Below are 15,744 nucleotides of genomic sequence, written 5' to 3'. Positions count from 1 at the left end.
TGCTTTCTCCATTAATATGAAAGACGAAAACGCTTTTTATGTGTCAGGCTAGATCTTAAGATCAGGGCTAGATCTAATCTGTCTATATCTTTTTCGGAATATAAAGAATTATCTAACGCAACGGACGGCTTCTGATTCAGATCTTTCATAGAAAGACTGAGGAAAAACCTTCGGAAAAGTGCAATTTTCTCTTCTTGCCTTACCTGTAAAAATGTTTTCCTGGGAGCCTTTCCTTCTCCCGTTTAATCCGCGAACACACAAGAAAAGGAAGGAAAGCAGGTCTGTATTTCTGTAAGACAAAATAAACTGTAAGACCCTACCCCTACGTTGAAAGGGTTGCAGCCCCGTCTAACTTCTTGCAAACACCGAATTCACGGAACGGAAGATACGCAGTTGAACTTGCGGAACTTCCAGAACCGGACGTTTTACTCCCCGTGACCCATGACCAAGCCCACTGCCGGTGATTATACGTCGGCCGTGTGCCGGCCGGTCCTAAAGGTCTGAAAGTGAAAAGCTTCCTTTATCTGCATTTTACCCTCGGGCAATCAAAAATGGCGGCCACCCCGTGAGTTCTACACAGAAAAAGCCCACATCAAATAAAAAACATTCGATGGAAGAGCCATCGGTTGTGCACATTCTGTAGCTGTCTCCGGTGGCAGTGCGAGTCGAAAGGCGGCTTCTCGATTCTCTCGAGGGTGTGGCCCGGCCCGGCCGTCGGATATAAATCATGGACGTCTTTCCCGGCATTTCGACAGGCATTGCGTGAATAATTAAGCAACGCGGTCCCCGCCCGAGCGAGGTCCGAAGCCTCTGGCGCAACCTGAGCGGCGACGGCGACCACAAAAGCCACCCGAGACAAATCACGCCCCATCCGGAGCAGACGGATGCCACCCTGCGCCTTGCTGCGCTTTGTCTTGGCCGGGAGTGTGATTTAATTTACGACCTACCGTAACCATCGCCTCCGGATATTGCAGCCAGGTCTTAGCGAGCCGCCGAGCGAAAGAGGTGGATCTTCCTAAACCACTATTGTTCCGCATGCCCGTGTTCGGAACGGTCAGGTGTTGAAAGTTTGCTCAAAATCACCCTTCTTGGGCGTGGAACAAAAACTGGCAAATTGGCCCCCCTTTATTGTACCTGTCCCACGGTGCGGAGAAGCCTGTCGTTTCCGCAGCGCACCATTCGCACATACATCATCATGCAGATCTGGTCCGAAATTGAGTGTATCAAATGGGTAACCCGGAACTATCCGGAAGGCCGGTAGAGTTCTCGCCGAAGCACGGGCACCTTACAAGTTAGCTGTTTTCTGCAGGTGATCTCAAGGCTTTCGCCGCGCACCGGTCCAGCAGCGGGCTCGATTGTCTTGAGCTTGAGGGTGCGAGTCTAACCCCACGCCAGAATCTGTCACTTTCAGTGCCCGAGTTTGGTACTTGAACGCTTACACCGGGCACCGTGTTACTTGCCATATGGGTTGGGAAACGTTTCTACAGCGTGGGCTGCCGAGATAAACGTTCAGCCAAGTCTGCCTCCAACTTCGGCCCATTTCACCACATTTTCTTAGAAAAGCCAAGAACTTGGGACCGAAAGATACAGAGAGCAGACTAGCACCTCCACGGCAGCTACGCTCTGCCACGAACAGGTGCCGTCGGACTGAAGCCAAAACGTACTCTAAACGATCGAGAGGTGGCGAAGTTTTGGAACCATCAGCCACCCACACACTCTCTGCTAACGACGATGACTGCGTGGGGCTGAACATGGCAGGCTCCCGGTACCTGGGGGAAATCACGCCTCTACCCGGCACTAGAATGGTGCCGAAAAGAAGAGGTTGGTTCTTGGAAGTGGCTTGAACGACGCCCTTCACCGGTGAGCAATGGAGCATTTTATTTCCTTGCCTCGGTGCGAAACGCACCTTGGCCCGGGAAGCCGAAGCCTCCTGCCTGGTTCCGGTGTTGCCAGCATAGTCCTTTCCTCCCCAGAGCGGAAGTGGGATGCGAATCGCCAAAGGATAAATCACGATGATGAATATTCGTCGCCGTTGCCCAGAACACGCCAGCTCCCCCAAGGCCGGATAGCCGGAGACCGTCGGAGACTCAAATAGTTCAATAAAGGATTAGGCGCTATGGCGCTCGTTTCACTTTTGCTGTGCTTTGTCCTGGATGCTTTGTCGTGCAAACGTTGCCAAAATCAACAAGAAACAATTTTATCCCTCGCGGAGAGGAGCAAAAAGTTTCTTAAAGGTAGAGCCATTTTTGGGTGTGCCGATTGTTGAACTTGCTGGCGGAAACCGTTTCCTTGTCGGGTCTCGACTCGCATCAATAAGCTACAAATGGAAGTTAGGGAAGCTGCAATGGAATTAGGAAATCTTAAAACGATGTCACATCATTTCGATAGTTGTTTGTTGGTTGAGATAGTTTGAGTTGCACGAATACCAGTAACCCAGCTTTTTTGTTATTATATTGTTACGGTAATACGGTTCCAAATGTTAAATCGGCCTCTAAATGGTGCTGGCAAAGAGAAAACCTATTGGATCAAGGACCTGGCGATTAAAAATATTGAAACTTAGGTGACCTTAGCAGTATGAATGGATAACATAATTTTGGACCTATTCGATCCTAAAACAATCGAAACCATTCTTCAGCCTAGAAGTTTAAAAACGGAAGACAACAAAAGTCACGTTCCGGGAGCGATCACCACTCATCGGCCCCTTTCAGCATCATCGTTCTGGACGCACCCGGAAGAGCCCGAATGCAGTTCGACTTCCCGTACAGGAAGTCGTCAGGATCAGGCCTAGCCGAGACTTAGGACTTCCCCTTCCGTTGTACTCGCCCAGGCCTACAAAGGAGTGGGGCGCGCACAAAGCGCTCCTGGAGGGAGGATAATTGATGGACCCCTTTTTGCTTGGCACGAAAGATAGCAAAGAGTTCGACGGTCCGACCAACCTCAACCAAGCGTCGGGGTCATCGATGCTTTTTCCTGCCCTCGAAACCGGATGCGTTAGGTCCCGTGGTAGCGATACGAGTATCGCTCGTCCTTTCCGGTGTTTTACGTAGTAGAGTTTCGTTACCGGGCATGGGCCATGAGCCTCCGCAAGCATAATCCTGTACCGGGCGTATAGCGCCAAAGCCCAAAGAAAACGATGATGCGCAGCGGCAGTTGGAATGATTTACATATCTCCCTGTCCGTGCCGTTTCTGCCGAACGGACGGCGGCGGCGGCGGCGGAAGCGTCTTCATTCGGCCGTGCCGGTGCCGGTGAGCTGGAAAATGGAATGGATACACTTTTCTTGCCGAGGAATTTCCATCTTTTTTGTGATTGCCTTCCGTTTGGGACGCGAGGTCGCGGCGAGTGTATGTGCCTCGCCAGACAAACCGCCCGGGAATGCTAAACATGTTTATCATTAAGTGTTTCGGTGTGTAACTGAAATATGCTTATGGCATGCTTTCACGGCTAATGAAATGGTGGAGAAGTAGCGGACGTATTGACATGCCACGGAACATGCTGCACCCGGAAGTGGCCCGGAAGGAGAAAAGCCAACGAGGCGAGGCAGAATTGGGCGTAACAAAGAAAAACTAACAGCCATGAAACATTTCGTTGTTAACGACCAACCGGAAAAGATGCGATTAGTAGATACGAAGAAAAGATCTATTCCTCCAACTTGAAGCAACGAAAGAAAAGCGTGTGTTAAAGAGTCAAAAAGCGGATAGGTTAATTTTGTAGCGCATGAAGTTAACCTGGAGAACACTAAATGCCTTTCTGATCCATCATCGTTAAGCAACGTGCATTCAACCGATAGGTTCATACGAATGAGGAAAATTGAATGGAACATGCTTAAACCTTGTTTGGGCTGATAGACTTTCTTCATATTTTTTTTTATATAATATTCGACCCATTCGATGATTCTGTTTGCACTTTTACTGTAACAGTTTGCTGTCGTTCAGCTTTGTTGTTATAACATGTTTATGTTTCTTTGTTCTTTAAATATTGTATATAGTATTTAAACACTTTATTAGTTGATTTGTTAGCTTTATCAGTTTAATGATGTTCTTTTCTCCTTTTAATATCCTTTATATTTTTTTAAATATTTCAACTGTTTGTTAGTTTGAACTGAACTTTTTGTTTTAGGCACTTTTACTGTCTACTGTTGGTTTTATAAAAAAAAAATGTTATCAAAGGGCTTAAATTAAATAGCGATTAAGCACCACAATGGTTCAAGTTCTACAAAGAGAGAACACATGTTGCGTTTCCATCGAATTACAACTTCCTCCCGAGGAGGCTTTCTATGGGCGGCTTCTACCCATCACTGCATGAGTCATCAGCCCCCAGAATGACTCGCAACAACATCGATGATGATATCTTTAAGTGATGCCCGGGTGCCGGGGCTTTTTAACCCACCGCTCACAGCTTCATCTCGCTTTTCGCCCTGTTCCTGGCGTGGAAAAAGTGAAGCGATCCCATTTAAAGCTTTCGCCAATTTTGCCTTTCGGCAGTTCAGCGTGACCAGCAACAGCAGCCGGCGTGAAGCTGAATTAATGCATGGCATCATTTATGGCGCACTGAGGTTTCATAAAGAGGATTTTTGTCTGTCCTCCTGTGCGACACGGTGCACCACCCGCTTCACCCATTCGGCCCCATCCTGCCGGGCCCTTTTGACCCGAGTGCGAAATGAAGTACGTTTAAATTAATGACACTACACCGAAGTGAAGGGACGATGGAGGGGGTCTGTGGAGCCACCTCAAAAAAGAAAGCCCGGCCCGACATGTGACATAATTTTCGCAAAGTTCATCGCCGAACACGGCCGCCACTCGGTGGCGTTATCCGGTAAATTGCATTGCGAAAAAGTGTGCTGCATGCTTTCTTCTGCCACTCCAATCCACCGATGCGCTCCGATGATGTGCGAATGTTTAAAAATTGCCACACATTTCCGGGTTTGGGGCCGGGTCCAGCGATCCCCGCCGGACCGCCGGACGGCGATTGGAAACAATGATGAGAGCGGCGGATCGATTGGCGATTGAGTGAAATTGAGTGCGCATAATGGAGACCGTTTCTCGACAGTGATGGATTAAATTTGATCCGAACCGGAAGCCTGCATTCTGGAGCAGACTCTAGGAAAAGGTTTTCCATCCTATTTGTCCGCTGTGTATGTGAGTCAGTGGTTGATGGTTTTCTCACTGCACAAGGTTAGGTCACCTCCACTCATTGTCAGTTGATTGTTTATGTTTCGACTTTGGAACGATTTTGACGAGAACCTAAAAGGTTGCATCTTGTAATGGCTCCTCCATTATATATTTTTTATTTTTAAATAGTATAAATATCTCGCAATCAACGTTTTGACCATCCGTAAAAGTTAACTTACTCGTGAAAAACACAAGCAAGTGAAAAAATTGTGACATTGACATCCACATACTGACCTATTTAAGATTTTTATAAGATTTTCCCAACATCGTTTTGCGCTGTAATAAAAAGGGCTCAAAACTCCGTTTAGAATTTCTGGCTCATATTGCAAAAGCATTTACCGGTATATGACTTTTACCAAACAAACAGCCTGACATTTCGCTTAAATTAAAATTTTTTAAACATCTTTTTGGTTATTTGAAATACATCAATTGCATAAACTTGTCAATTAATAATTTAATGCACTCCAGATCCTTCTCAGTCCTAATGCTTGAACACTTCAATGTCGCTGGACTTATTCTGGCCCTAAATGTGCTTCTGCCGTGTTAGCTGAATTGTTTGAACACCTTTGGGGACATTAAGAGTCAAGATATCTCATTCAAGCAAAGTACAATTTTTGGGGCAGCTAAATAAGATATTTGGATACGACATTAGCACACGAAATGCCCGGCAGCATATTGTACGGGTCTCTCCACGTTTTTTTTTCGGGGGCCACGATTACCTCTTCAGCGTACTGCAACAGGACGATAGAGAGAAGTGGAACAAAAAATTAATACGAAAATACGCCACAAAAGGATGTCGAGGAGCGAAGCGCTCGCTCGCTGTGCTTCAAAGGACACATTAGGAACGACCGGCCTGTAAGGAACGTGCCATTCCTATTAACCTTTGTGCACGTTGTTATCTCCCGATCAGCAGCGCCTTCGGTCTCGCCTAATGAGTCCGTTTGCGCAGGGCCATAACCCGGCCGACATGACCTCCCCGGGGACTCCTGCCCTGTCCTGTTTCTCATCGCTCGCTACCCCGCAAAGGACAATCCCAGCCCAGAAACCAAAAAAATTGAATGAAAAAAGGATATACTCCAGCTCCTCCCTCCAGCAAGTGGCCCCCTTTATCGCGGGCGCAACGCAAGCCTTTGTGTGTCTGTTGTTTCTGTATTAATTTGTCAGTGTCTCCATTGTTTTGGTTTTGTCCGCGGCCGCACCCCGTCCAAGGTCGCTCGACCCCTTCGCTGGTCCTTCGTGGGTGCCCAGCATAACTGTGCAACTGTAAACAGCATGAAAAAATCCCATCGCCAAAGCCAGTGGAGCCACAGAAAAGAGAGAGAGAGAGAGAGAAGGAATAGGGGCAAGAAACAGTGAGAGAGTCCGGAACGACCGACACGTCGCGCCATTTGCTTCCCTTTTTGGTACCCTCAAAACATCGATCAGCCCTTTCGCGTCCGCGGACCTTAGTTCTTTTGTTCACAGTTTTCGACTTCTCCTTCAGAGCATTATCTCCTCTCCTCTCCCAGAGGGTTGATGCCTTTTTTGCCGGGACCTCCACCGAGAGATCCTTTTTACAGGACCCAGCCCATTCGGCTGGACCGACGACGAGCGCACACTTTGGAAAATAACGACGACTTCTACGAACAACTTGTTGTTTCGGTTAGTGTCCCTCTTATCGGTCCCAGCTGCAACGCTTTGGCTCTCCCTCTCCCTCTCTCTTTCTGTCTCTTTCTTTGTCTCCCACTTGTAATGGCCACCGAGGACACAATCCTTCACGACCGTCACGCCGTTGTTTCGGTACGCAATGTCGGTGGCTAACTTTGCAACAGTCTGAAGTCCGGCAGGACACTAAGAGGATTTTCGGTCCCGCGTTTTTCGTTGTCTCATTTTAAATACTCCTTTTTGCGTCCGGTAACGGCATCCCACGCACTATGGCGCACCATTAGCAACCCTTAGCTACGCATACAAGCTACAGTTCCCAGTCGGGGCGATATGGAAAAAGGGAACCTTTTTGTGTAAACAACAAAAAAATCAACATCCCCAGACAATATTCACGCAATAATAGCTCAAAGAGGGCACCATCTGACACACAATAGTCCTCCCCGGATCGATAGTTGGGCTAAGAGTCTGGACAAAACGGATCAACGCTGGTCAAGAAATCCATACCGGGAGCACATTCAGGGAACTACGCACCGCACAAGCTGAGCAAACATAGATGGGCCGTTTTTTCAATTAAAACCTTTCACCAAAAACATCCTTGCCTAAAGGAAAATGGTACCATAATGTGCTACTAGCGCCCGGTAGCGTGATAGTGCCGGTAGTGTTACCGTAGCCCTGACAGTGATCGGATTAGGTTGAGCATTAAAAGACTCCCCGTGGTGCTCTTTTCACGCAAAGCAACCGAGCAAAGGAGACGCTTGGACGCTGCCGTCGTTGGGACCACTATTTTTGGCCTCCATCAAATTGGCTGCACAAGCACACAGACGGACCCCTTTTAATGGTTTCCTGTGAATATTTGATCAAAGAACTGCTTTGATTCCACTCGCGGCAAAAGCTCGAGCTCGCCGAGCGGCCGTTTGTGGGATTTTTTCGGACAGAGACTAATGAGTAAGCGGGGCCCGGTTGTCGAGCCGATTGTGGCATTACTTTGTCGAAAGAACTTCTTGGTTCTTGGGCATCGTGATAAGCGTGTTAGGGGTTTTGATTCATTTACTCTTTTATTCGGTTTGTTTCGCTTTTCTGACTAATTTTTTCCTTATTCATATTACTTTTGACTTTACTTATTTCCCATTTTAATTTATTACTTTCCCTATTGTTACTGCTTCTTTTGTTTTGCAATTTAGTACTTTTCAACTTGCTCACATTTTACTGCTGTGATCTATCGTCCTCGGAAATAATCACTTCGGTTTAAGCACTCATCCTTTGCAATGGCGTATCCTCGGCTATTTTGCAGTCCGCCATCCCGGGAACTCAACAGGATCCCTTGGATAGGTTGCGCAGGATTATGGGCCTGGGTACAGTAAACTCGTGGCGAGCATAAAACACCAGGAAAAAGCATAAAATTCTAAGGAACACCTTACCTGCCACCCAAAGGGGGCAGCAAAAATCATACAAACCTCGGTCCACATGCACAGACAAAAGCACAAAACCCCCCCGATTCCCTATTGTTGCGATGCGATTTTATTGTTTCGAAAATCTTTCTATTATTACTTCCGTGGGTGCACCATTCAGCGTGGTTCATTTCGGAAAATGAATTCATTTATTTTATTGCACCGTTTCGCTCTTTTTCCCGTGTCTTTTTGTTTCCACTGTTGTTGTTGTTGTTGTTGTTGAGCACTCCTGCTTTTTATTCCCTCTTGGCTTTGCCAACAAAAACACAAACAACTTCTGCCACCGGCCGGAAGTCCTTCGTTCCGGAAGTGCTCCACGGTGGTACACAATTAAAGGATCCGTTTGGTTTTTGTGTTTTTTTCTGGGTTTTCTGTCCGACAAAAAGGGCGCATACCAGCGAACGGCAGTGGAGTGGCCGGCCGTTAGTGCATTCGCGCTAAGGAATTGCGGCAAACACCTGGCAAATGAATCCGCAGGGATGCTGCGGCCATTCCGCCGGCCGGAAGGTTAATGCTCACGGCATTATTACAGCACTAAACAATCGGGGGGCCTCTTTCCATTCGGAGGCGCACTTCTTGAGCGAGTGCGCCCTTCTTGAAGCAGCCCAGCAGTGGGCCAATGGCTGGATTTGGAGGAGCCTCGCCACTTGCCCGGCTCCAAAAACTTCACCCCCCAGGCAGAATTCGGTAGCTTTAGGTGCAGGAAAATATTTCCGCGGCCAACCGACCAAACCGCGTTGGCAGAAGAGGCGACCATCTTCCAGGTCACCGTTGGGCCGTAGTAGTGCTCGGTGACTCGACGCCACGCAACGGTGAAAAAGTAAAATTATGGAACCGAAAGCGGAACGGCCTTAAGTCTAACGTCCCCGACCCAGGGGCGGCGGTCGGCGTGTTTTAATGACTTTTGTAATATATTATCACGCTGGACAACGCAGACCGCTCGTTATGCATTAGCACTGCGTGTTGCTTACGGTTTATTGTTTTAATTTATTGGCGAAACTTAAGCGAACGGCCTCGGGCATCAGCTTTAAGGCAGCGACAAAATCTTACCGGCTGTTCAAGATTCAAGAATTGATATACCAAAAATTATGTTCACCAGAAATGAGAACCTGGTTTAAATTAGGCATACCAGAAGATGCTAACAAGTATCATGCCTGTAGCCAGTCAACCTCTTTGCAATGATTAAGGGCACATTCATTCAAACCAACAGTGGTTCGAAACGCCTTATGCCCTTGGAACTCCTTTCAATACATGAAAAATTTAAATACAAACTCAAGTACCGTCGTGGTGACATCTACTTAATCATGGACAATTTAGCCCTAGGAAAACGATGGGTCACAACTGATGTGTAACAGGTCTTGGGCATTGCTTAACGCGAACTATGAGTCCTTGCCCTGCAGCGAATATGTGTCCAGTTTGCGTCCATACGATGTCAAGGATATCTTTTGTTAAAAGTACGTTTCGTTTTAAGTCCCTTAATTAAGCCGTTGGTTCGTTAAGATTGGTCTCTTATGCTGACGTTTAAATTCAAATAGCACATCCGTCAGTAATAAGCTAATTCTGGGTAGAAGTATATCTTCTCCTTTATATACTGAAAACAGTCGGTTCGACATGAAAGTCACATTAAACATGAAACTGAAACTAACAAGAAAGTCATACTTTCTCCATTTTTTGAAATCTTATTTAAGAGATAATAACTAGCTCGTTTAAACAGTAAGTTGTATAATAAATTAATTAGTAGCGTAGCTTTTTTTAAGCAGCAGAAGTCCAGAGAGAGTGATATTTTGATCGTAGCCCTCTTAAACACATTCAGACGCCCTTAAAACCAGACATAAAGGCCATTACATATTTATCGCTTTGCTAAAACTTGAAAAAGACCTAAAAAAACTTACCGCACTTCAAATCTACCCGAATTCCGATGAAGCCCATTTTGACTGCAACGGCTCTGTCGTAATCTTGATCTCAATGGCGCTAACATCCTACGTTAAGTACGTAAAGTACCCATTTAAATTACAAAAATGTCCGGCAAAAGGATGTACAGCAAAACGAATCGTAACCACCCAGTCAATGGTCACCACTTGTGAGGTGACAGAGACTGTCCAAAAATAAACATAGTCCCCCGCAAAAGTTCCATTGGTCGCTCCCTTTCTCGCCAGCAGCCCACTGTGAAGGATGCGGAAGTCGGTGGTCAAAGTTTGCATCTTTGATCTGTCTGCAAAGTGAAGTTCCAATCCGATGAGTTGCCACATTTGAGCAGGGGCAAATCGAGTCCATCGAGCGCATCCACTGACCATCGGATCGAATCGTGTCGCTGCAGCTCCCTGCACCAAGGAGTGGGATGATATGTTATTTCTTGACCGCCCTCCGAACCTACGAGTACCGGAATGCGGACGGTGCTCTGGCGCTTGACCAGTCAGCACTTTGTCGCTCCGTCATCGCAATCGCCCGGTGAAGTGCCCGGCCGCTGAACAGGAAACTAACTTCGTTCGATTTATTCAGTGTCATTAGAATCTCTCTCCGTGCCATCGCCGTGCCCGTTGGACACATCGTGTTGGCTAAGCGGCCACTGGCTTTCCGGCATACACCGGCTGGGGCATCCAATCGATACAGAAACACGGGCTGCAACATGAGCGGCGACCAAAACTCACATAAATGTGGCAGAATACCGAATTCAGCTGTCCTCGACTCATCGAAACAACTTCCCGCACCAGCCCAGGGTGGGCGCATCAGGTCATCAGCAGGGAATGGACCACCCGACCGTACTGCGCCATTCGCATGTGTTACCCGGTTCGCCGATTGGAAAACATGCTTAGTGCGCTTTTCTTGCGGTTCGGTTTCTCGAGACTTCTGGTTATTGGAATAAATGATCCAAACTGCTCCTCTGTCTTCCTCTGGGCCCAAGGGTTGCGGATGTTCTTCGCATCAGCTTTCAATCCGGGCTGCCGGACGATGACTCCTTGTGGGTTGGCCCAGATGATCGTGTAAGGCTCCAGTTACTCTGCCCCGAGTAGCACCCAGAAATGGGATGTCCTAAAACGTTCACCGTAAACGCTTACTCATACATCGGCCCTCGTGCAAGGACACGCCAGGCAAGGATTAGTGTTGTTTGCAAGTTGGGCCGGGGATTTTTGGTTTGCTTTGAAATTACTAGTCAGGGTGTGTTCTTTGGCCAACTTCATATCATATCGATGGCGGATATTAAGCTACACACGATGATTCCGGTTCGGGCACTCGGGAGAGAAGCAATAGGATGAAGCAGATGAGGCGGATTTATGTTCCATCTGGAACCTTCTGGAACAGTAAATATACGCCCCAAAAAGGGCCAGCTCGTTCGACATCCACATGTGACTAAGTTTGTGTACTCATTAGTTCCCTCATCGAAAGATTTGTTTGCTCACGTTGATGTGTCAATCTATTAAGTAGTTAAGTAGGTACCATAATTATTACATTTTTTTCTTTATCATTATTTATTGTTATTTTGCGCACAATAATTATTATGCTAAAATTGATCAGTGAATTTCTATATTTTCAAAATCGAACAAACTGTGTTATGCTTCGTCCATCGTGTGTCACGGCAAGAACGTCATTTCATAGAGCAAAACTGTTTCGAGCGTTCCAGTTTCGTTACATTTTTAGCTTTGTTCGGAAACTCGAATGGAACGTCGTCCCGAAAAACCCGACACAAGTTTGGCTGCCAATGTTCTTCTACATCCAGCAAAGCTCAGGTTTAAAAAAGTGACGAAATACTCACAGAGAAACAAACAGCAGCAAACCGTTTCGTTCCGAGTGATTTGGCCGGCTGGCTGGTGGTCCAAAATTGTCCGAAGCCGGCGCAATGCCTGTCGAGTTGCAACTCGTTGATAAAAATAGGGCTTTTTGGCAACCGGCCGCAGACCGGAAACCGGAGCGTGGTTAGAATGTACCGGAAGGAATGGCCGAGCGGTAAGCTGACTAGCAAAATATTTGTACTGTGTAATGTTTCCGGATTCCCATTGACCGTACGCCGAATGTAGCGAGAGTGCCGTGTACTTTCTTTCTTGTTTTCCAATTCACTATTGATTTGTTTCCCCAATCGAATCCGTCGCGGTTGAAGTCTACGTCAAGCCGCCGGAGGCGTTGAAGGGAAGGTGCACGGTCCTCGGCAAACTCCTGCAAACCTGTATTCGGTGGCAATTGAACTGTGTGGGGTGGAACTGAGCATGGGTGAATAAACTTGATCCGAAACTCTAACATACCAGCAAACAAAACAATCGAAATCCCACAATTGCAGGGCCGATGATGCGTTACTTTGATAATGTTTTTTGTAGAAACAAGTTGAATGTTGAGGTTTTGAGATTATTCTGCGTTTTAAAGCTATTGATCAAATTCAATAGCTTTAGAGATTGTTATTGAAAAAAAGAATAAAAAAAGAATGCCTTAGAGAAAAAGAGATTGCTGCCAATACTGTCATTGGTAACGACATATCAGGTCATCTGCAGTTCTTGTTACGGGACAGCCATATTTTTGACGACATTTGAGAGACATAAGTGAATAAAATTCAACATGTTTAATAAGTTTTAAGTTTAAGAAGTCAACCAATTTCCATATTAATATAGACAAGCAGCTATCATTCTCACTACTTTATGGTCACTACTTTATGTGAGGAATTTGTTGGATTGCATTGTCGGCTTCCTTGGAGTCGGCCAATGAAAGATAAATGGTAAATAGCCTTTACCTTTTCAACCAAACTTGTCACGATTTCGTATGAGTGGTTTGGATACTCGTTGTTGTCTGAGAGCCTCTTGAATTAAGCCCTTAAAAAATACCAGAAAACTTGCCAAAAACCAAATCCGAAAATATTTCATTTTCGCTCACAAAGTTCCGAACATCGACAGGAAAAAGTTGACACACATAGTGACAAGGTTAAACCTTATATAATTCTATTCTATTCAATGAGACATTCTTTAAGTTTTTTAAAAGAACGTTATAAAGAAAAATATGCACCCAAAGAAAAACGATTTGAAAAAGCTTTTCCGCCAATACTTTATAATAACTTAAACAATATTCATTTATTAATAATTTTAGTATCAAAACCCCAAAAAAATTTCAGAACTGTGTCCCGTGTAAAATAAATATCAAGTAGCTGTTTTGGGTGATTTTCACTGTCTTGTCACTTATGTTGCCTGTTAAGTAGTGACTCGTAGGGAAAACCGATTATAAATTCTATAGAAATTGTTAAACAAATACAACAAATTAATATCAATTTAACAATACATCTCCAAGCTTTACTCTACTTTACTTTACGCTTTACTCCAAGCTCCAAGTTAATTTGAGCATACATTATTGTTTTATGTACATTATCTTCATAAATGCTATCAGCCAGCGTACTTCATTCTTCTAAGCGGAGTAGGTCAAAATATATTTGCCCATTCCTGATAAGAATGATTGTACATTTCTCCAGCAAGGCTTAGATGCTTTAATTAATTAATAGTTTTTTAAACCATAAATTGGTACAACATATTGTTTATGCTAAGATAAGCTAAAATATGTTCCTTTCATATTCGTACTAATTATTTTTGTTATTTTGTGAACAAGTATAACTTCACTCTTTTATTCTCTAATTTCGGCAATCTAATTATTGCATTACGACTTTTGTAGGTAGTTAGGTAGTTAGTTACGGGATCGTTTCCAGTATTGGGTCCTGGCGATGATGAGTGAGCGTTCTACGGTTCGTCGTAACTTCGCAAAAGATCATTTTACCTTTCAACCCATCAGCTCAAACTCCAAAACAGAAACAGTAAAGAAAAGCATCAAAGAAAGTGAATGAATTATTTCAATTACCAACTTCGCTTCCACCATTCCGTGCCCGGGTTGAGGTGAAAATCATATGAACCATTAGAAACATGTTTTTATCATTTTTCCCTGCCAAGCTTTTCATGTCTGTAAACCACACAAAAAGCGCCCAAGACACGGATGTAATGAGGCAACACCTAATTTAAAATGTTTTCTACCGTTCCTCTGCCGGCTGAACACGCAGGAGGAGGCGGTAGAACGTGCCAGGAAAACTTTATGCTCACGATCCTTGGCGGGGCGGATCGGTGGTGGCGGTTCCGTTTCATCTGCACCGAGTTGGCAGAGTAAGGATTTTTGCAACAGCAACCTTTCATTAGCGAAAAAGTTCCTCCCGGCCGGGGCGGGAGTAGCTCAAGCATCATCATCATGGCGTGATCGAAGCCACAGGGATCGGCAGGGCCTTTTCGAAGCGGGCGGGCACCAGAAAGAAGAAGAACGCAAAAAGTAGGAGCACCACGTATCGTATGACAGGCTACGGTTACCCTTATCATCGGCTTGCGTGTGCGTCCCACTCTCGCGCTGCAACGACCTCTCCAGCGTTCAATTCCGACTGGTTTCGTGCAAAATGTATGGTTCGTTTTGAGGTTATGGTTTTTTAGCCAGCATTGTTAATCGTGAAGCTAAGCACCGGCAGTAACATGCTACGATGCCGAGTTGCCAGCGCCCAGCCCAGCAAACTAAGTCCCTGGCCGAAGTAAACCCTGGTATGTCGAAAAAAACCCGACGCCAAACGACGAGAGAGAGAGACAGAAATCATGCTCAAAAAGAGCATTGCAGCATGGCCGCGGTAGCATACTTATCTCCGATTTTACGGTGCTTTGAGCATTCGAGTTGCAGCAACGGCCCCGGGGAAGCATGTGTGGGCGATGATCATCGCCTCGCTGCACCCGGCGGCAGCAAAGGTCAATCGCACCGACTGCAGCCCCGGGGCTCAGGGCTCGAAAACCGGACCGGGGTTCGCTAGCAAAAAATGAAAACCTAACCGTTATCCGGCGAGTGTAACGCTAGCTTTTACACTTTCCTACAACGGACGCTGCTTCGGGCGCTTCGGTTTCATATGTTGGAACTCCCATTTTAGGAGAAGAGTTGTGAATGGTTCCCATTTTTTTTTTTGTAACTTCAGTAGCGCCACTAAAGACAGCGTGTGAACTGTGGTAACGTCACCTCGTCCGGGCAGCATAAAAATAATAATTCGACCTCGGCCTAAGCAGCACCGATAACACCACGGCACATAAATCATCGAATCTTCGTGTGTCTTGGTGTGTGTCTGTGCATTAATAATGTTGCCGTGGTCGGTGAGCAGGAAAATCGTAGATAAAAACTTCATCATCCACCTACAAACTCCGTCTATTGGCAGGTTAGAGTTTCATGCGCCACTTTCGTTTGGTTTAAATTCCATTTGCAGTGAAGTTCCTGCGCGAAGTGACACCGTACTTCCGGAAGGCGAGCATCATCTCCGAGGTTGGCTGGGAACTGCAGCGAGCCTTCCTGTGTCCACTCGGCCCCAACGCATCCTCGCCACCCGGAGTGGCCCCCCGGAGTCCACCGAGGGCGGACACCCGCTACATCCCGCTGCAGCTGACGCACCTGGCGCGCAACCTCAAGTACCACGATCCTGGTAAGTTGCCCCGCAGTGCAGCACTTTCCTAA

The 15,744-nt window shown here is 46.2% G+C and overlaps 1 protein-coding gene across 1 annotated transcript in view; it reads left to right on the top strand.

Annotated features, from left to right (window-relative positions):
* LOC131211171 (beta-1-syntrophin) overlaps positions 1-15,744 on the top strand; it is a 65,031-nt gene that overhangs the window by 26,392 nt on the left and 22,895 nt on the right. The window contains exon 4 of the mRNA XM_058204548.1: positions 15,500-15,712. Coding sequence (XP_058060531.1) covers positions 15,500-15,712 — 213 coding nt within the window. The remainder of the gene's footprint in view (positions 1-15,499; positions 15,713-15,744) is intronic.

Source organism: Anopheles bellator, chromosome 1 (genome assembly GCF_943735745.2).
Source record: "Anopheles bellator chromosome 1, idAnoBellAS_SP24_06.2, whole genome shotgun sequence".
Taxonomy (NCBI): domain Eukaryota; kingdom Metazoa; phylum Arthropoda; class Insecta; order Diptera; family Culicidae; genus Anopheles; species Anopheles bellator.
Note: the sequence above shows the minus strand (reverse complement) of the source record. Positions and strands in the feature narration are given on the sequence as shown.